General features: G+C 50.3%; 1 protein-coding gene across 3 annotated transcripts in view; it reads right to left on the reverse strand.

Annotated features, from left to right (window-relative positions):
* The window catches only part of LOC147616156 (uncharacterized), a 130,330-nt gene that overhangs the window by 67,817 nt on the left and 41,396 nt on the right, over positions 1–21,117 (reverse strand). For all 3 annotated transcript variants that reach the window (XM_086778782.1, XM_086778781.1, XM_086778783.1), the window contains 8 exons: positions 15,725–15,892; positions 15,567–15,635; positions 15,362–15,484; positions 15,070–15,219; positions 14,830–14,961; positions 14,608–14,687; positions 13,680–13,774; positions 13,526–13,593 (listed from right to left, as the gene is read on the reverse strand). In XM_086778782.1, the coding sequence (XP_086634908.1) occupies positions 13,526–13,593; positions 13,680–13,774; positions 14,608–14,687; positions 14,830–14,961; positions 15,070–15,219; positions 15,362–15,484; positions 15,567–15,635; positions 15,725–15,892 (885 nt within the window). The remainder of the gene's footprint in view (positions 1–13,525; positions 13,594–13,679; positions 13,775–14,607; positions 14,688–14,829; positions 14,962–15,069; positions 15,220–15,361; positions 15,485–15,566; positions 15,636–15,724; positions 15,893–21,117) is intronic.

Below are 21,117 nucleotides of genomic sequence, written 5' to 3' on the forward strand. Positions count from 1 at the left end.
CAATCTCAAGCTGGTGTGATGACACTCTGAGTTGGCCAATCGCCACTCGGGCACTGTGAGGTATGTACACATCCATATATCCGGGTCGCCGAATGAATCCATCCGCTGAGATACGCATAAACTGATCTCTGTAGTATAGCATCTTCGGCGATAGAGGCTGACTGGGTGTAATCCAAGTCTCATGGGTGTAAATCCTGCCGAAGGAGACTGTTCCTCACTGTGAGAGAGCTGGATGTGTGGTGCATGTATATCATACTGGAAAGGTGGCAGGTGATCTATGTCAAGACCATGCTGAGTGAGGCACTGTATCATCTGTGAATACCATGATCACCTATCTCCACTCTCTGTGAGCTGCCTGGACGCCTCAAAAGCTCTATGTGAGAGTCGATCTGATGGCATATCTCTGATCCTCTGTATGAAGCAGATCGTTTGGAAGAGGGCCTCTACTAGAATAGGAGGTGCAGCAAACTCCGCTCAGACAATGTCATGTGGGACGGAGGGTTTACTGCGGATCATCCGTGAGAGCATGAGAATCTGAGGCCTTCATTCTCCATTCCACCTCGTCCTATTGGGGCAGATCATACATACTTGGCATTTTCACTAGCCGGATCACCAGTATCACCAGCCCCCCACATACCGACGCCACACACTACCATCTACTTCACACATGACATGGCAGACATATACACTGGCAGAGTAGAGGATGGGCTCCTACTCATGGATCCCCTGGCACCTATGGATACCATTATAGCCCAGCTGGCATCACTCCTACACACGGCTGCATTACAGAGCTTCCCACATCGTGTCCACTCAGGAGAGCCTGCGAGATCTGGGACTATGCCCCAGAACAGATGGTATGATGATGAGTGCAGAGCCCTATACTTACGGTTCCGTATACAGAGAGCCTTGAGAGCCATCACAGAGCAGGAGTCGAGGAGAGAGATGAGGAGACTTACTTGCCGCAAAAGGCGTGCCTTCGCAGAGATACAGGAGCTAGAGATCTTTCATTTCTTCATGAGTAGAGATAGCCCTGTCTCATGGCGGCACTTCAGAGAGCCCCGGACACCGACACCTATTGCAGACCCACAGACATGGCACACATATGCAGAGGGCCTATACCATGCCCCACAGCAGCCACCTATACCTCAACCACAGGAGCCTCGACCTACCACAGCTAGCTTCTTTACCCACTTGATGGTACAGGAAGCTATCCGCTGCCTACAGCATGGACGGGCCGCCGACCATATGGGCCTGCAGGGTCAGCATCTGATATATGCAGTAGATTCTTTGGCTCCTTTTCTTGCACACCTGTTTAACAGGGCACTAGCAGAGGGTTTACCTGCAGAGTGGACGATGCACACCATTGTGCCGATTCACAAAACAGGGGATATGCTCGACCCGAGCAACTACACGACGGTTATGGTTGGCCACGTGCTGGCCAAACTCTATGGTGCAGTGTTGGAGCAAGAGCTTAGCTTATATGCTGAGCGAGCAGGTTTACGCTCATCAGGGCAGGCAGCTACAGGAGAGCTTTCTCTACCACTGACCATGTATTCACTTTGAGATGTATGATTGATCAGGCCAGAGTGAGGAAGAGAAAGCTCTATTGCTGCTTTGTGGATTTCCGCAAGGCATTTGACACAGTACCACGAGAGAGGCTCTTTCAGCGCCTGCAATCTCTTGGCATACCAGCAGATATGACATGGGACATCTATGCATTTTATGAGCAGGTTTTTGGGCGAGCCAGATGTCCAAGAGGTATGTCCGAGACTATTGCTAGCACCATTGGTGTGAAGCAAGGATGCCCACTTTCCCCCACGCTATTTGGGTTATACATTGATGAGGTGGCTGACTTCATTACACGGGGAGGCGGAGATGGAGTTGATTTAGCAGGTACCTCAGTACATATTATGCTTTATGCTGATGATATTGTATTAGTGTCTGAGTCTCCAGGTAGTCTATAGCAGCATCTACATGCACTCGATGATTTCTGCACACAGAGGGGTCTAACTGTGAACCTTGGGAAAACCAAGGTTATGGTGTTTCATACATCGAGACAGGGCAGGAGTCAGCTGACATTCACTCACGCAGGACGCCAGGTGGAGGTGGTGACATCATACGTGTACCTAGGGGTTACCTTCTCTGCAGCAGCCACACGCTTCACCATGGGTTCAGCAACCAGAGCTAGATTGACACGGGGATATGCAGCATTGGCTATGCTAGAGAAACAGTGCCACCAGGCGCATTTTCAGGAGCCCCGCATGAAAGGGGTGGCTATTTGACACATTAGTCACACCGGCATTGATGTATGGAGCAGCGGTATGGGCGCCAGGCCTTGCTACCCATTGGTGGACACAGATAGAGAGACCACAGGCCCTCATGATGGCACGCATGATACGCAGCAAACCGTCAGTACCCCATGACATTATCCGAGCAGAGTTTGTTGCGCCTCCTATGATGGTAGAGGCCATATTTCAGACTATATGCCTGCTAGACAGATTCAGAGAGATGCCACAGGACAGATTGTCATACAGAGCTTTTGAGGCATCTAGACAGCTGGCTGAGGCGCAGGAGACAGAGGATCATGGTATGCACAGGTCACACATTGGTTCTCACAGCATGGCCTAGACATGGATCATCTACCACCATTCCAGTATGACAGGGATGCACCACATATCCGTCTCTCTCATAGTGAGAGGAACAAAGTACTGAGACAGGATCTATGGCAGCTCTATACACGAGAGACATGGATATCGCCTACACAGCCTCTTCCACCGAAGATGCTATACTACAGAGATCACTTCATGAGTATCCCTGATGATGGATTTATAGAGAGGCCTAGATACATGGAGGGCTTTCTACCACATGGCTCCCGAGTGGCTATTGGTCAGCTTAGAGTTTCATCACACCGATTGGAGATTGAGATTGGCAGAGCAGCACGGATCCCCCAAGAGGAGAGGGTATGCAGATTGTGCAGAGAGGAGGTGGAGAGTGAGGAGCATTATGTATGCAGATGCAGAGCATATACAGCCATGAGAGAGAGATATCCCATTTTATTCAGAGAGCCACATTCCCTACCCCAGATCTTTGAGGCAGCAGACCAGCGCATACTGGGGAGATTCATTCTAGACATACAACGCCACAGAGAGAACTCATTACAGGCTCAGACAGCTCCAGAGGGGGGACGACAGACACAGATTACTACATTTTTTCAGAGATCCATCCCACTCCCAACCCCTACACGGCAGGGAATTACTCTCCAGAGAGCAGAGACACTCAGAGCCCGCAGGAGACAGAGGACACCTGGCTTTCGGACACCACGCCTATACCAGAGAGAGATGACAGAGATCAGAGCTCAGGTTCACAGAGAGGGTGCGGAGCGACTGGCTCGCTTCAGAGCACACCCAGGCATGTTCTTCAAGGAGCTGTGGACACCCCCTTCATTGATGTATACCATTTTATACCCCCAGTATGGTACAGGATGGAGCTAGCTAGGTTGCATATCATGATTGTATACTCCATGCATATAGCTTTGCATTCTCCTAGTAGTAGAGCTCCATCCCCTCTACCACTCATTGTACTTATTGCACACCCAGATTCAACTTTTTAGTTCAGTACTTTTTCATTTTGTTGGGATGACAGAGGATACCCCATAAAGGTACACCAATTTGTCGCATAGGCCGAGTTCGGTCTTTTGGAAGACGTTAATAAAATCTTTCTTTCTTTCTCCCGCCTACTGCCCCGCCTGCTGCCCCTCTCTCTCTCTCTCTCTCTCACTTCGCTTCCTTCGCCTCGCGTCCTTCGCTCTCTCGTGTAGCCGCCTCTAGCCTCTCTCTCTCTGTGGGAAGCGCTGCAGACACACGCAGAGCTCTTCCTATGGCCAAGGGTTAATTAATTTCTAACCCGAAACCAGCCTTTTTCAGCCCAAGACAAGATGGAGAGGATTGACATTGAACACCTGATCAAGGCAGCCATCCAACAACACAAGAAAGAGACGGACAATGCAATTAATATGGTCAACCGGAGCCTTCTTGACAAAGTCAAGAAACTTGAAGCGCGGATAGCAGCCCAAGATGCAGAGATCGCAAATCTCAAGATAGAGATAGAAGAAGCACGTGCTCAACATAGGCTCGAGGTGAAATTCAGCCCGTCATGATGGAGGAGCTGAACACCATCAAGGCCCAAGTGAGTACACTTCAAGAGGGAGAAGAAAAGAAGGCCCGGGAGACCTCCTTGTGGGTGGAGGTGCTCACGAAGGCGCAAAAACAAGTAGATGAAACGGAGAAATGGATAGAAGTGGTCAAGAAAGGTAAGAACAAGGAGGCCGAAAGCACATCTACCTCGAAGATTATCAACCTAACCATTGAGGAGGAACAAAGAAGAAAGACAAGGGAACTTCATGTGCGGATCACGGGGCTTAAGGATAGTGACAATGTAGAGGAGGAAGCCAAAGACTTATACGCACACATGGGCATGTACGCTTTCCCACCTTGGAGGCCAAGAAGGATTTCTTGGCCAAGCGCTCCGCCCTTAAGAAAACGGGCATCTTTTTAGGAGATGACCTCACCTTGGCACAGCTTCTAGCACATATGAGGGAGTGCATGCCGGAGATTAGGGCAGCCAGAGAAAAAGGGGAGCTAGCATTTTACAGAGGCGGCAGAGTGGTGATACTAGAGAGACGCACCACCTGACGGTGCAAGACCTATGGGACCAGTCTGAGACTTGCAATATGGAACTGCAACGGAGCATTGAGACTGGATGTGGGGGCCTTTGAGGACAGCTTCAGAGATAGGGACATCATCTTCTACTCGGAGACACATCAGGCCCCAGGCAACACATTACCGAGAGTGGCGGGATACAGATGGGAGACGACTTGTAGACAGGAGGCCCATTCGAAGCATGGTGGTCGCGGATCTGGAGGAGTTGCAGTTCTTTTTAGAGAGGAGCTTCAGCCACTCATCCATGTTATGCGCCGTGATGAGATCGCGAGGTACATGTGGGTCAGAGTGAGGGCAGATGAGGGTAGACCCCTATACATTGCTATATGACGCCCAAGGGGCAATCTCCATATATGATTCTAGATGAGGACATATGGGAGTTCTCCAGGGAGGGAGATGTTATCATACTTGGGGACTTTAATGCTCGAACGGCTCAGTACCAGACCTCCTTCTTTGACACTTCGGAGGAGATGTTGAGAGAGATAGATGTGGAGGAGATGTGTTTGACTCGGAGATCACAGGATGAGGTGGAGTGTACTGAGTATGGGAGATACCTCTTGGAGATGGGGACTGCACATGGGCTGGCCATTTCAAATGGCCTAGAAAGGTATCCACTTGCCACTGGCTTTACTTGCTTTCCACACAGACATAGGGCCAGCACAGTGGATTATGTTCTAGCCTCGCCAACCTTCATCCCGAGTATCTTGGATTTTGCGATTGGCCCTAGGCCCATCGGAGTTACGGTGGATCATGCACTTCTCTCCTTTACGGTGGATTTCCACTACAGTACCCGCCAGGTTGGGCAGTCCTCCTATCACCCGAGATATACCTTCTGTAGAGAGATTGATGGAGTATACACAGGAGAGATCTACAGCTTGTTGAGTGCAGAGGATCCACAGAGGCCATTAGCAGAGCTCACACAGATCTTGACAGAGGCTTTACATACAGCTGCAGCGACGGCCTTCCCACACACGCAGCCCATAGTACAACCACGTCCTGGGAGCATGCCCCATAATAGTTGGTATGATGATGACTGTACGGAGCTCAGAGCCCGGCTACAGAGAGAGGTGGCCACAGGTGTTACTACATATAGACAGTCACGCATCATCTTCCAATCCCTCATTCGGCGGAAGAAGAGAGCATTCTTAGCTCGGCTGGAGAGAGACATCTATCAGTTGTTTTTGAGTCAGGATTCTGGGGAGGCCTGGAGATTGCTTAGAGAGCACCCCCCGCCTCCGGCCATTACCTCTCCAGATACATGGAGCAAGTATGCAGCCTCCCTCTACACAGTACCATCGCAGCCACCACTACCGAACCCTCCAGAGCCTTGTCCACCCACTTCTACCTTCTTCACAGCAGCGATCATGAGGAGGGCCATCAACAGATTGCATACAGGTAGGGCACAGGATCATGAGGGCATTGTAGCCGAGCATTTCATACATGCTAGAGATATGATTGTAGACTTGCTAGCTCTCATGTTTAATAGAGCCATGTGTGAGGGGTTTCCTAGGACTTGGAGTACTTCCACGATTGTGCTGGTACTCAAGTCTGGAGATCCGAGCATGCCGACTAACTACCGCACCATTATGATTGGTCACTCGCTGGCCAAGCTATATGCCTCTATGAGCAAGAGTTGAGCAGATGGGCAGAGAGACAAGGGGTCCGAGCTCAGGGACAGGCTGGTTTCAGGAGGAGATTCTCTACTTTGGATCATATCTTTACCCTCAGGGCTATCATTGAGGAGGGCAGAGCACATGGGAGGAGGATCTACTGTGTCTTTGTGGATTTCCGCAAGGCCTTTGACAAAGTGCCCAGAGCTAGACTGATGCGCAGGCTGCAAGACTTGAGGGTTCCATGTGAGCTCATTTGGGGTATTATGGCACTTTATGAGACAGTAGTTGGGCAAGTGCGGACTTCAGAGGGTCTCTCCCAGCCAGTACACTCCACTATAGGGGTGAAACAGGGCTGCCCGCTCTCTCCGACTCTTTTTGGACTATACATTGATGAGATCTCTGATTATATTGGGACACGAGGGGACAGAGAAGCCACTTGGCTGGCACTTGGATACCCCTGCTCTTATATGCTGATGATATGTGCTTATAGCAAACTCACCAGAGGGTATGCAGAGGCACTTGGATACTTTACATGCTTATGCACAGGACAGTGGGCTCTCAGTTAACCTTGGTAAGACCAAGGTTATGGTGTTTAACACTACAGCTCAGTGGGTTTGGAGATCAGCACCTATTTTCACATATGGGCAGGAGCAGTGGAGTATGTTGACTCATACACATATCTTGGAGTGGTGTTCACTGGGCCCACATTTTCCATGAGGGGGGCAGCAGAGGCCAGATTGACTAGAGGATATGCAGCACTAGGAGGTCTAGAGAGGATGTGCTCACAGGTACAGTTTTAGGAGCCACGCACTAAGCTGTGGCTTTTTGACACACTGGTCACATCGGCTATGCTATATGGAGTACAAATCTGGGGGCCTAGCCTAGATCGTCACAGTCGATCAGGACGCACATACGATGGATGGAGATCGATGGAGAGACCACTTGTGTCCATGATCTCCAGGATGATTCGGGCTAAGGCCTCGGTACCCCATGAGATTATTAGAGCCGAGATGGGAGCACCACTGATCGTAGTTGAGGCTCTTGCCAGATCAGTGTCCTTCATTCATAGCACCTGCGAGCTTCCCCGACACCGGTATGCACGACTTGCTTTAGAGTCCTCTCATCAGCTAGCCATGGAGGGAGACGCTTCATGTTGGTATGCGCAGATAGCATCCTGGTTTGACCTCCACGGGTTCAGTTTAGACAGACTTCCACCCTTCCAGAACTCTCTGGAGGCACCCTCTCTCACCTTGACACATTCTCAGATGAGTACAGTCATCAGACAGGACCTCATTTAGTTGGACACTAGGAGGACATGGCTAGAGCCCTCATATGAGTTGGGGAGACGAAGATGGCTTTCTATAGAGACCATCTTCTCCACACCACTGAGGATGGCTTTATACTTAGACCGAGCTACATGGATACCCATCTGTCTCATGGATTGAGGTGCGCCATTGGGCACATCCGCACCTCTTCACATCATAGAGACAGGCAGATTTAGAGGCATACCTCGAAGGGACAAGATTTGTCAGATTTGTTGGATAGAGCCAGAGATGGAGGAGCACTACATCTGTCGCTGCACAGCATATTATGAGATTCGAGGGCGCTACCATTGCCTTTTCAGAGAGGGATTTGGACCACTGGCTAGAGTCATGGACTATTGTGATCAGTGATGCTTGGGTTTTTATCTCCTGGAGATCCGCACGCTCAGAGAGTCCATTATCAGGAGAGCAGACGCCCGACTGGCAGGGAGTCCACACAGAGACAGATTACTGACTTCTTTAGAGGGACTACCCGGGAGAGGACACAGCCGACAGCCCAGCAGTGGGCACCCCGTGGGACTCTAGTTGAGAGAGCTATCTAGTTGGGCAGATCTAGACGCCCGAGGGTTCGTGGATCCTCACATCGGAGATGGTGCCTACACCGGAGGATTCAGAGCATCATTGCGAGGCATCGGGCTCATCCGACCAGGCATCTCACTATGGCAGATATCCAGGCCATCCGGCAGGACCCATGCTAGAGCTCCTAGGATGATTACGACTCCAGCCATATACTGTTGTACTCATTGTCACTTTTGTACTCCCCCATATTCATGTATTCAGGTATCCATGTACTCATGTACCCCATTTTGACTAGTAGCATTAGCTTCCCCCCTACTGATGTATTGTGGGGCTATCTCTTTTCTTTTCCAAACAGTGTATCAGATGTCACATGGTTGTAACTTTGGTCTCATAGGTCACTTTGGCCTTTTGAAGACGTTAATATAACATTTCATTTCATTTCTCATGCGCTTTTAACTTTGGTATATCAGATGTCACATGGTTGTAACTTTGGTCTCATAGGTCACTTTGGCCTTTTGAAGACGTTAATATAACATTTCATTTCATTTCTCATGCGCTTATACCTACATGTTGGATGAAGATGTAAGGGTCAAGGCTGACACATGTGTAGCCAAATTGGCCTGATCTGCACCTATGGAAGAAGGTGCCAGCTTCTTCTTTTTTTCACTCTCAATACGCTTCCTGCATTCCTCTATGGTGTGCCCTGTTTTCCTGCATGAATTATAGCGCTTTTTCTTTTCAGGTTTGTCCTCTGTCTTGGGAGGATTCGATGGGCTAGGTTTAGACCCAAATCCATTCCCACGAAAGGGAGCAGCCATTCCTAACTCAGCAGACATCATGTTGTTCCTATTGGAACGAGATTGCTCTTCACTGAGCAAGAGAGTCACAAGGTTGTCAAAAGTGACCGCATTAGGTGCATTACTAGCCAACAACCGCAAAGTGGTGCCAAATGTCTCATAAGAGTCGGGCAAATTACGCAAAACTGTCTGAACAAGATCGCTATCTGTCAAGACCTCATCAATGTTAATGAGCTGCTCTCGTAGGTCTTTCACATGCGTAAGGTACTGATCGATAGAGTCACCTTCAAGCATGCGGTCAATCACAAGCTTGCCCCGAAGGTAAGCTACACAAGCCTCATTGCGATCTGAATACAACGCCGCCAAGGTATCCCAAGCACCCTTTGCAGTGGTGCAGGAACGAATGTGCGGAATGATATGCCTACGGCACAAGAGAGCAATCAATGCATGGGCCTGAGCATCCCTAGCATCCCAAGTACGCTGCTACTGAGTAGGAGGAAGAAGAGGAGGTGGACCTACAAGAGGATGAGCGGGAATCACTTCACCTTCCGCTGGAGCAGGTGCAAGAGGACACTCCTCAGTGCCATCCACATATAGCCGTACATTCTTGGCAACCAATACATGACGTATCATATAAGCCCACATAGGGTAGTTATCCCGATTGAGCTTGTCCTAATGTTGCAATGCCCAAAAATTGGGGGAAATGTCCCAATCCCAACCAAATGTGCCTGTAATACCCAAAAAATTGGAGGAAATGCCCCAATGCCAACCAAATGTGCCTGTAATACCCAAAAAATTTGGAAAAAATGTCCCAATGCCAACCAAATGTGCCTGTAATACCCAAAATTGTCTGCAAATAGTGCCAATTTCTACACAATCTCCAAATTTCTAGTGCAATTATGCACCAAATCTGCTAAAATCAATGCCAATGTTGCAATTGCAAGCTCAATGGTGAAAAGCCCCAAAATTAATGCAACTAATTTGCTATTTTTTAGCAATTTTAGGTCAAAATTTACAAATCCCACAAACCTAAAATCTGTAAGGGATTTGGAGTTGCAGTTGGGCAACAGCAATAGGCAGGTGGTGTACAGATTTGAGGCAAGACATGCAGATCTGACAGATCTGAGGCAGCTGCTATACAGTCGTATGGTGGCGCAGGTACAATCGTACGGCGGTACAAGCGCGGTACAGGGTGGCAGTACAGGGCATATGCCTTGGTGAAGACGGCGCAGGTGGCGGTTGCCCGTGAGAGCGACAACAAAGGCGGCAGCGCACCGGTCTGTCAACAAAGACGGCGCAGGCGGCAGCTACCCATGAGGGCGATGGCAGAGGCGGCGGCACACAAGTCTGAGAGGCGACTCATCCAGATCTAGAGGCGGCGAAGGCAGATTCCTCGGCGGCGAAGGCAGATCTGGCGGCGCACAGGGGCAGCGGCAGATCTGAAGACGACAACGGCGGGCAGCTAAGGGCGGCCACTTGCAGAGGCGGCTGAGGGCAAAACCCTAACCCTAAACAACAAAACCCTAATGCAGCAAAACCCTAATGCCAATAGGCTGAAGCTCAAGGGTTGAAGGGCAGCAGCAGGCAAACCCTAACCCTAACCAAGCTCTGATACCAATGTTGGGTAGGAGGGAAGCTAGCCTCTACACACACACACACACACACACACATACAACCTCAAGCACAGAGAAACGGCTGGAAAAGATGTACTAAAAGGCCTACGGCTAAGTGCCCAACACACATAAGTGTGTTCACAGGGGGAAAAGCTTGTGTCCAGTCACAAGGAAAAAGTGCCCGTGAGTAAGCTGGGTTCACACCTGAACTAGCCGGGACTGGACATGACCAACACTACAGGCAGGCAGCAGCTTTTTGACCTCTCTGCTCTACATTGGCCGTACAGGGCCTAGTTTCTTTGTTTCTTCTCCCGTCTTTGAGCGAGTTGACAACAGTGAGTAGAACTTGTCTGAAAGGGCAGAAACTGGTAGTTTCTCTCTCTCTTCGGGCTGCCTTCAAGATGGTGGTTGCAGCTGCGTAGAACCTGTCTTCTACTAATCGCCTATAGGGCTGTTTTTGGACAGTTTTTGGGGCTGCTTTGGGACTGTTTTGTCTTGGCTCTGGGAAGAGAGCTTGGCCAGAGTCTCATTTGTGCTTTGTGAAAAGCTGACCAGTACACTCTGGAAATTTGGTGTTGTTTGCACCCTCACCTTGGGTTCTTTGTAAAAGCTTCTACGTGATAAAGAAGTTCCTACGGAGGGCCGGCTGTTCTAGCTCAGTGTGCTGTCTATTTATTTCTCGTGGCTTCCTGCTATATATTCTCTGTTTGCATATTTGAAGTCTCTCTCCTTTTGTTCTTCCGGGTCATGATATATTGGATCAATTGAAAGTTGCGACATTCTTTAGTTGGATTGTCACGTGCACCCTGCACTGAGGTACATAGTGACACACTGGCATCATCATTAGTGCAAGATTTGTACAGAAGTAATACCTTTTTAGGAATATTTGTCGTACGCTGTGACCCCATTGTGAGCCCTCAGTCTAGGGACAGTCAAGCACGAGCTACGTAGGTTAGTCTCCAAGCCATAGAGGTCAATTTGGAGTCAGTTCTCTTAACCCACTTGGAGAATTCATTAGATAAGTTCATGTAATAGTCAACCTTAGTATTGGGTTTGTGCATCAGAAGCATTAGCATATGAACTAAGCATGTGGAAGCTAGGAAGGCATGCCCATGGGCTAGCCAAAGGCCAGCCCATGGCTAGTGGCCCAGTTGGCAGCCTGGTTGGGGCTGTTTACAGCCCTGAACCTCCATAAGAGGCAGCCGACAGCAAGAAGGAGCCTTGTTGCTCCTGTCGGCCAACATTGTGGGCATTAAGCCTGGCCGACCAGCATCAACAACCTGGCCGACAGTATCTCAGGGACAGCAGAACCTGTGTACAGCACTAAATGCTGTAGGCGCAGCACTAAATGCTGTAGGCGCAGCATTAAATGCTGAATTAACATTTTTATGTCCAAAGTGATCTGGCCAACTGCTAGTTGACTGGCCGACCAGCAGCCCAGCATCATATTAAAGCATGTGCCTAGATTCAAACACATATCATTCATCAACAATCAAGTCTACAAGCAGATTTCAAGCATCAAGTCAGCAAATTTTCTCCTCCTCCTTCAAGCAAACATTGCTTCTCTTCCACATTCAACTAGCATATGTGCAATCCTAAGGTATCCTCGACTTGCAGAAGTGGCCCCGAAGAGTCATGTGCAGTGACCTTGGATTGGTGAATTCGTAGCCGATTACGGTCTGCAGTGCCCTTGGATTGGTGAATTCTCAACCGACTACGGTCTTCCTTGTCCTTGCGTTGGGCAGTCATATCACTTGTTCTCAAGCATTGCAACAGTTCTCCAAAGAAGTAATATAAGAAAATACTCTTGCTTGCAGGGGGGGGGGGGGGGTGCTTCAATGGGTAATTGGGACCCAATACTGTGTTGTCTACTTTCTCTTCTATTCGAATTTGGGACTCAGTATTAGTTGGTCCTCAATTCAGAACCAAGCCACTACAATATAAAGGATGGCTGGTTGTTTTTCACGAACCGCCTATGTGTACTTCAAGAAAAGCGCCGAGTCCTTCTCCATGATGCCGATGATTCTCTTGTCGGAGGTCATTGATGTATCAATAGTACCTTGGAGAAGTTAGAGAGGTCATTTTATTGGCCCAAAATGAGACGGGATGTCTACCAACATGTGCAAGCATGCCAGATATGTCAAAAGGTGAAAGTTCCACATATGAAACGGGTAGGGTTACTTCAGCCTTTGCCTATTCCAAAGGGACCTTTTCACGACATCAGTATGGACTTCGTAGGCCCTCTTCTTGCATCATTTGGATCTAAAAAACACAGTGCATAACTATTGTGGAAAGATTTAGTAAGTTCTGCATGTTGATTCCATGCAAGCAAACAGCCACAGCCGAGGACAGAGCTCACTTGTTCATTCGGTTTTGGTATCCCATTGGTGGTTTGCCACGAACAATCACATCAGACAGATCCTAAATTCACGTTCTATTTTTGGAGAGTGTTGTTTGACAACTTTGGGACTAAGTTACAGCTATCTAGTGCATTCCATCCTCAAACAAAAAACCAAACTGGGATATATAATCAATTGGCCTTTGACGTTCTTAAATCATACTACCATGACCATTAGTCGAAATGGGAACAATATCTTCCATTGGTATGGGCAATCCTTAATGATACTCACTCATCGAGTATTGGACAGGGATGCCGTACAAGGAAGCATTTGGTCGGCAGTTCTTATCTCTTTTGATGAGACAAGTATCATCATCCCTAGAGGCCAACAAGACGACCGAAACATTTTGGAAATCATTGAGTCAGTTAAGGAGCGAAGGAAGGCCTTTCACTGATAATTAGATTCAATCACATGGCTAAGACTCTCAGCTAGCGATGAGAGAGAGCCCCTCATTTAGAACTTTATGCTACCTCAACCTTGGACTTCCACTTGAGTGATAGATTCATGATAGCCAAGTTAAACAACAATAGAAAACGGTCCATACCATTGCATGCTCACGAGGATTCGCTACAGTTGCACTGCTAACAATGAATGTAGGGTCTGTCCCATACACTGCACAAGAAACTAAGGTCAATTACTTTATATACAAACCTTTCCTTTGGCATAGAATAAATCCATGGAGGTATTTTAGCACATACAATGATGGCACAACCGACGCAACCGCCTCAAAATCACGGCTGTATGGCAACCAAACGCTCCTCTATAGGCATGTGCTTCATCAATCACAACATACCTGATGTGCAAGGACAAAGCCACACTAGAGAAAGTTAACACAAAGATTTAAGATGGTAATGAAAGACTCTCCTTGAGCAACGGCAAGCTGTTGTTTGTGTCATGACCATCAAGTGGGAAAGGATAATAAGAGCACTTAATTGTTGCATATAACATGAGCGCTGCTGAGGAAGGATACGAGGACATGAAAAAGAGTGTTATATGAGAAGTGTTTAAAATTCTCCTCGATTGCTTTCAGATCCACTAGAGGGTGCAAACAATCCAATCTAGAGACATCACTCCGTTTGAGTTTCGTCATCAGATGATAATGGTGGTGCTTCAGTAGTCCTCCTGTCAAGTATTCTTTCATGGATACAGGATCCAATGCATGTTCATCCAAAGGTTGTGGATTTACTCGCATCCTCACAGTGATTCCATGTCTTCTAAGGTTCTTCCTGCTTATTCTCAGGTGGATACTAATTCATGCCACACCAGCATTCGTGCGATCTAGTCTAGTAGCTTCTTCATCACGTGCTCTAGTGATCATTTCAGCATGTATTGCTCACATGTACCAGGTGTCATGAAGAAGATAAATGGTAAGAATGGGCAGATGGTTAAGCACTTTCGAACAACCATCATCACCAGCAAGTCTCTCTTTTGATGCAGCATTGTTGAGAAACCTTAGGAGAGGGTAACATACTTGCACTTACTGAAGGCCTCAGGACAGGTAATACTCTCGAACATGTTTTTCTTGTGGGACGCATGTAATGTATCATCACTCGGCTGCTATATTCACGGTGCCAAGATGATTGTGCAACCAACATTATAGTGATAGAAAAGAGGTTTCGATTGTACCTGAGATTGGAAAGCAAACGTTCAAACTGTTTGTGGGATGGCAAAATGGAGACATGCAGCATGTCAGGATTCGTAATGAGCTGTTTGCACAAGATTCGAAGATCATCAATTGCTCATAGCTTGACATGCTTAGCAGCACACATACATTGATTCAAACTCCTACATGTGGCATAAGAGACTAGTTCATGGGAAGACAAGGCATGCTTAGAGCTAGCCTCTTACAAGCCGTGCATGATCACGAAGATATAACCGTTGATGCTGAGGAGTGTCACCATCATACACTCCTATGTTGATGGGAGGATCCAATCCACTTGTCATTTCAAGTAGTGAACGGTGCTGATCCTGGGCTAATGCCTGCAAACAAGACACACGTTCAACATTGGTCTACCAATAAACGATTGAAGCCATTGGAAAGCTTGTCAGAAAATGAATGTGATAGTAGCGGTGGAGATCAAAAAGTACCTTCGTTGGAAAGAGATAAAGAGAGCACGACTCTGTGTTAGAAAACAAGTCTTCCAGGACAGGTATGTTATAGCAAACTGACTTGCCACTTGCCGTGGATGTCGCAATGATTACGTTCTGTTTGGTAACAGCTGCATTAATGGCTTCCGCCTGGCAGCAGAGTGTCAAATGCTTTGTCAAACATCTACCAAAACAAGTTAGCATCACATAGCCTTGCTTTGCCAGACCAAAAGTCAACATTTGAAATTTGATGTATAAAACCTAATTGAAGAGACCCAAACAGTTATGAAACCTGATGTTTGTAAAGCTTTGATATATGCAGTCTTCGGAGTGCAGCTGCTGTAGGATCAGATAATGTGACTGTGAGCTGACCATAGCCTGCTTCTCTTCGCTCTATAACCTCACAATGCACTATCTGCAACAATAATAACGATAATCAGAATGCTTTGAGGCAGGCACATGGAAAAAGGGACAAGGACGCAAAGCTTGAGGAGTACTTGGCCGAGGGAGCCCAGTCCTTGTCTAAGATGCTCAACCATCTCTGCAGCTGAGAGATCAGTCGTGTCCTGCAAGTTGAGATACATAAGAGGAAAACTAAAAAGAAAATAAGAACAGTTTTCTGCCAACTACAACACTACAGGAGATAATAGAGGACCATGCATCGAGCTAACTTCTTATGCTGCCGTGGTGGCCTTGGTAAAGCCATGTGTAGCTTGTGGTTTGCCTGCTCTTTTGATTTTGAATCCTGCAACTCATTTGTAAATTGCAACAAGTCATCCAATGTGAAATCATTCATCTCACCTTTGCTACATGTCTGTTTTCCCTGAAATCCAAGGGCATGTTTCAGCTTACCAACACACTAATACAAATCACTCATTCTCTCTCTTGAGAAAAGATCGGATTTAGCCATGCATTGCTTCAAACGACAATCTTAACATCACTGTGTACTTGATATGCATCATGTACTACTAGATATCAACAGTCTTGGAAATATAAGCCGGAACCCACCAAATTCATCAAGTCTGTTGAATGTGAAAGCTTTCGCTTCCCCCCCCTGCTCGCGCTGCCGCCTGCACGCACACCCCCCTCCACACCCTCGCGTCTGCTCCCCCCGCCTCCGCCCCTTCTCTTTAGCGCACGCCGCCCCCTGCCCATCTCCTTCGCGCCCCCCTGCTCCCTCCCCTTCCTCCGCGACCCGCCCCCTCCGCCTTCTCCCCCCCCCCCCCCCCCCCCCCCTCCCCCCCTTGTCGCGTTTTCCTCCCCCCCCCCCCCCCCCCCCCCCCCCCCCCCTTGCCCCTTCGTCTGCCTCCACCCTCTCCCCCCCGCCTTTTCGCTTTTCCTTCGCCCTCTCCCCTTCCTCCGCGACCCGCCCCCTCCGCCTGCCTCCGCCCTCTCCCCCCCCCTTTCATGTTTCCTCCGCCCCCACCTGCCTTTTCGCCGCCTCTCCTCCCCGCTCCGCCTTTTATGCAGCTCGGTTCTTGCAAGACACTCCGTTTTCGCTTTGCCTTCAACTAAGCTTCAGACACTGATGGAGGCTCCTCCCGCCCCACCTCAGAGGACTCTTCCGCAGCCCCTTGCCCGCCCCTGAGGATACCCCCATCTGGCTTTCTCTTTCGCCAGAAGAGGAAGCGAGCCTCGCCGCAGAGGTGGAACGCCTCCAGGCACATTCCACCATCTGCCGTATAGTCGGCACTCGCCCCAGCAGAGGGGAGATCCGGGATCTTCTCCAGGCCTGCCTTCTTGTAGATGTGGGCAAGATTCTGGACGTTCAGTTACTGGGCTGCGGACACTACCAGATTGAGTTCGAGACAGCCCAGAGCGTGGCCCAGGTACTAGCCATGAGTCCCCTTGACATCAGGGGCGCTCGGGCCTTCTTCAGACCTTGGCAGCATGGCTTCGACCCAGCAGCGGCCGAGCAGGGAGAGCGCCTATTCCACGTTACAGTTTGCTTCCCTGGACTCCACCGCGAGTACCTTCCGCTCCTTTCTAGGATAGGAGCATTGGTGGGCTCGGTGCTTGAGACTGGCCCCATAGCAGCTTCAGTGGTGGCTAGAGCAGCTGGCCTGCCTTCGGTCAGAGTTTTGGTTCCAGACATCTCCTCCCTTCCGAAGGTCATTCAGCTACCTAGGATAGGGGGGGGATGGATCGATCAGAGAGTGGAGTTCTCGGGGCTCCCGAACCAGTGTTTTATATGCAGGCAGGTCGGCCACCTAGCCAAGGCCTGCCCTCGCAGGAGACCCCGACCTTCACCGCCGCAGCAGTAGCAGGCCCCCGATGGCCCGCCCACAGATGCGGCTCAGCAGGCAGCCTCCGGGACGCCTGCTCAGCCCACAGAGACCTTGGATCGACAGCCTGGACAAGGGCGCCGTAGGGGGGGACAGCCACAGCAGCATGCCCAGAGACCGATGCAGCAGCAGTCACAGTCTCAGCATCACTGAGTTCCAGTGAGGAACAGCTTTGCTCCCCTCCAGGAGGAGACCCCAGCGCAGACCGAGGATCAGGAGATGCCAGCACCCCCTCCTTCGCCCCCACCCCCCTCCCCCGTCCCCCCCTCCCGCCTCGCTTCCACCTTCGCCTTCTCCCGCTCCCGCTCCCGCTCCCATTTTGTCAGCGGCTCCTTCCCCCCCCCTCCCCCTCCGCTCGCCTCAGCTCCTCGGGAGGCCCTGGCAGTACCCTGGCGCTCACCTGCTGTCCGACGGGCACTAAGCACCGACCTTGATCGAGCACCGCAGAGGAGACCTACCATGCCGATTCGGGCTTCACGGATATCCTCTATCCGCAGTCGGCTGAGTAGTCTCGACACTAGACAGCGCTCGGAGGCTTTTGACTACTCCTTCACACGGCTTTTTGGAGCAGAGGGCCCCCATGAGCCAGCACCCATCAAAGTTCATGTGGTGATACCTCCGGCCCGAGGGGAGGAGGCACTTGATTCAGCGGGTGGCCTTCTCCTTCCCTCTCTGTGGCACTAGCGACCGGGAGTGGACTCTGGATCTCGCTCTTAGTATTCTGAAGACTCAGGCAGTTGAGATTTCTCACCATGTGAGCGATCTAGAGGTGACAGACGTGATAGGCCGACTCTGGGAGCTGGCTCATTTCTTTGATTCCGGGAGTGCGGATGCCTCCGGGGTTCGACACTTGGTGGTTCGCATAGTGGCAGACCTAGCACGCGACCCTGGTTATGTATGCATATACGAGGTTGCTCTCTCTGAGCGGGAGGCAGTCGCCATGGGACACAGCCACTCGCGCGCCTGATCCGAGATTCTTGCAGCACACCGGGTGGGCAGATTCGTAGCCGCTCGGATGGGGACTATTCTCCATCTAAGCCGCTTGCGAAGGCCCGCCGTACGGCTAAGACAGCCTCCACCTCAGCAGGTCATCCATGAGGATCATCTCATGGAATGTACAGGGCCTCGGCGGCGCACACTATGTACGTTATCGTGGTTGCTTGAGGCAGGAGCTTCAGAGATGCCTGGTTGGGGGCAGTATTGATATTCTGATGATGCAGGAGCACCATTTGAGTGAGAGCAGGATTCGGAGATATGGTTCGGTGATGCCTCGTAGATGGGACACATTTTGGTCTCTGCAGGGTTTGGCTCCTTGGGTGGGCAGGGAGGAGTATGTATGGTCATTGCGGATGTATGGCGGCAGGCCATTGTGGATTGCGGGGTCATTGTGCCTCGTAGAGCACAGTATGTACAATGAGCTCTTTGGTGTGCTCAATGTCTATGCGCCCAACCATGCTAGTGCCAGAGCAAAGTTCTGGACCCTTGTTACAGATGCATTGCCCGAGGCCGCACATTGGTGTGTCGGAGGAGACTTCAACATGCTTGAGGACCCGGCCGATAGGGTGGGAGGCAGTCATGTTACAGTGCACGGCACGGAGCTTGCAGCTTGGGAGCAATTTTGCATGACACTGCGGATCACTGATGCATGGCGGCATGAGGCTTTCTCCCGCTCTCAGGACAATCTTAGTTTTTCTCGGTCGGATGCCCGACAGGGAGGGACTAATCTATCACGGATTGATCGCTTCTATGTGGGCGACAGGTTCGGGGAGCGTGGGGGCTCCGTTGGCATTCTCGCTGGCACTTCTTTTTCAGACCATGCGCCAGTTATTTTGACACTTGAGGAGAGGACACGGGAGACCAGCTCGCAGTTGAGGATCCCAGAGAGGATACTTACATATCCCAGTCTTTCTGAGGACATTGAGAGGATATGGCATGATAGCCAGAGCTCTGACCTGGATGCAGCAGGCCAGTGTGCCCAGGGACTCATCGAGCTCAGCTCTTTTTTGCACACTGTAGCCTTGACACGGCTGGGAGAGACACGAGAGCGGGAGCGTCGCTTGAGACGTAGCCTTGCTTCGCTCCAGCGCCTTCAGGAGCAGCAGCCTACATGTGAGTGGGTGGCGTCCCAGCAACTGAGCCAGGCACGCCAGGAGGTTAGAGAGGCAGAGGAGCAAAGACATGAGTTCTACTATCATTGCCAGGCCTCATAGTGGACGCAGCTTGGTGATAGAGTGACTGGGGAGTTCTTTGAGATTACCGGACCCCGCCATGCTCGAGCGAGTGTACGCCAGGTCAGGAGACAGGACGGATCGTTAGCCACTGAGCCCGGGGAGATTAGAGCATTGCCACTGAGTTCTATAGAGACCTGCTTTCAACGGAGCCAGCCACGGAGGCACGTGATGCTTGCAGACAGACTGTGTGGGCCCATGTGCAGAGGAGGGTCACAGATCGTATGCGCACAGTTTTGGGTGAGCCTCTTTTGGAGGATGAGCTTGTTGAGGCTCTGAGGGTCCTTCCGCGCCATAGTTGCCCTGGGGAGGACGGATTGACGCCTACCTTTTTTATGCGCTATTGGGACATTTTGGGGCTAGGCCTCCGCAGGGGCTTTCAGTATGTTTTGGACACTGGGGTGATGCCACAGAGCTTTTCAGAGGGCTTGATCTTTCTTATCCCCAAGGGGGAGGGAGTGTCTAATGATATTCGGCATTGGAGACCTATTACGATCCCTAATACTGTCTACAAGGTCCTGGCCAAGGCCTTGAGTTTGAGGATCCAGCCCTTCCTTGGGGAGCTGATTCATGCTACCCAGACAGAATTCGTCAAGGAGCGCAGTATCCTTGACAACATTTTCACCTTCTGGGAGGCGACGGCCCGAGCTAGATTTCTCGGTGAGGACCTGGTCGTGATGCTTCTCGATTTTGAGAAGGCATACGATAGAGTCAATTGGGGTTTCCTAGAGGGCACTATGCTTCGCCTGGGTTTTGAGCCAGTCTGGATTCGAGGAGTGGCGGCTCTATATTCCACAGCTCGTAGCCAGGTGCTGATGGCAAGAGGACGGGGGTCGAGTTTTGAGTTGACCAGATCAGTCCGTCAAGGGTGCCCTCTCGCCCCGTTTCTTTTTCTCTTCTTTGCTAAGGCTATAGGCATGTATTTGACAGCAGAGAAGGTTGGTTTGAGAGGACTCCAGCTCCCAGTCCGGGGTGAGGACCTGCTCAATTCTGAGTTTGCTGATGACACGGGATTGTTTTTGCATGGCCAGGAGGCCAATCTTCAGAGGGCAGAGCAAGCGCTACAGGTTTTTGGTGCATCTTCGGGAGCATTGATCAATTGGCGCAAGACAGCGGCCTTTTGGATCATTAACGCTCCCACTCCGGCATGGAGCCCAGACCCGGGTTTTAGATGGATTCCTCCTGGCACAGCAGTGCAGTATTTGGGATGCCAGATTGGACTTGATTTGTCACCTGAGCAGCAGATCGCCCCGCTTCTTCTGAGCATTCGGAAGAAGCTTTTGTATTGGAGTACAGCTCGGCTATCCTTGGCTGGGAGGGTGGTGGTGACAAATCAGGTGCTTTTAGCGACCATGTGGTACATCACGTCTTGCTGGATCTTCTCGAGCTCTTGCATCAGCCAGGTACAGAGGCTGATCAGGAACTTTCTTTGGTCTGGGCGGGATGGTCAGCCAGCCCGTGCTAAGGTTGCTTGGGCAGTTATTACTCTTCCGCTGGCCCAGGGGGGGCTTGGGCATTATAGATCTAGTTGATCA

The sequence above is a fragment of the Cibotium barometz genome, chromosome 39 (assembly GCF_041138505.1).
Source record: "Cibotium barometz isolate CiBa-2024 chromosome 39, ASM4113850v1, whole genome shotgun sequence".
Taxonomy (NCBI): domain Eukaryota; kingdom Viridiplantae; phylum Streptophyta; class Polypodiopsida; order Cyatheales; family Cibotiaceae; genus Cibotium; species Cibotium barometz.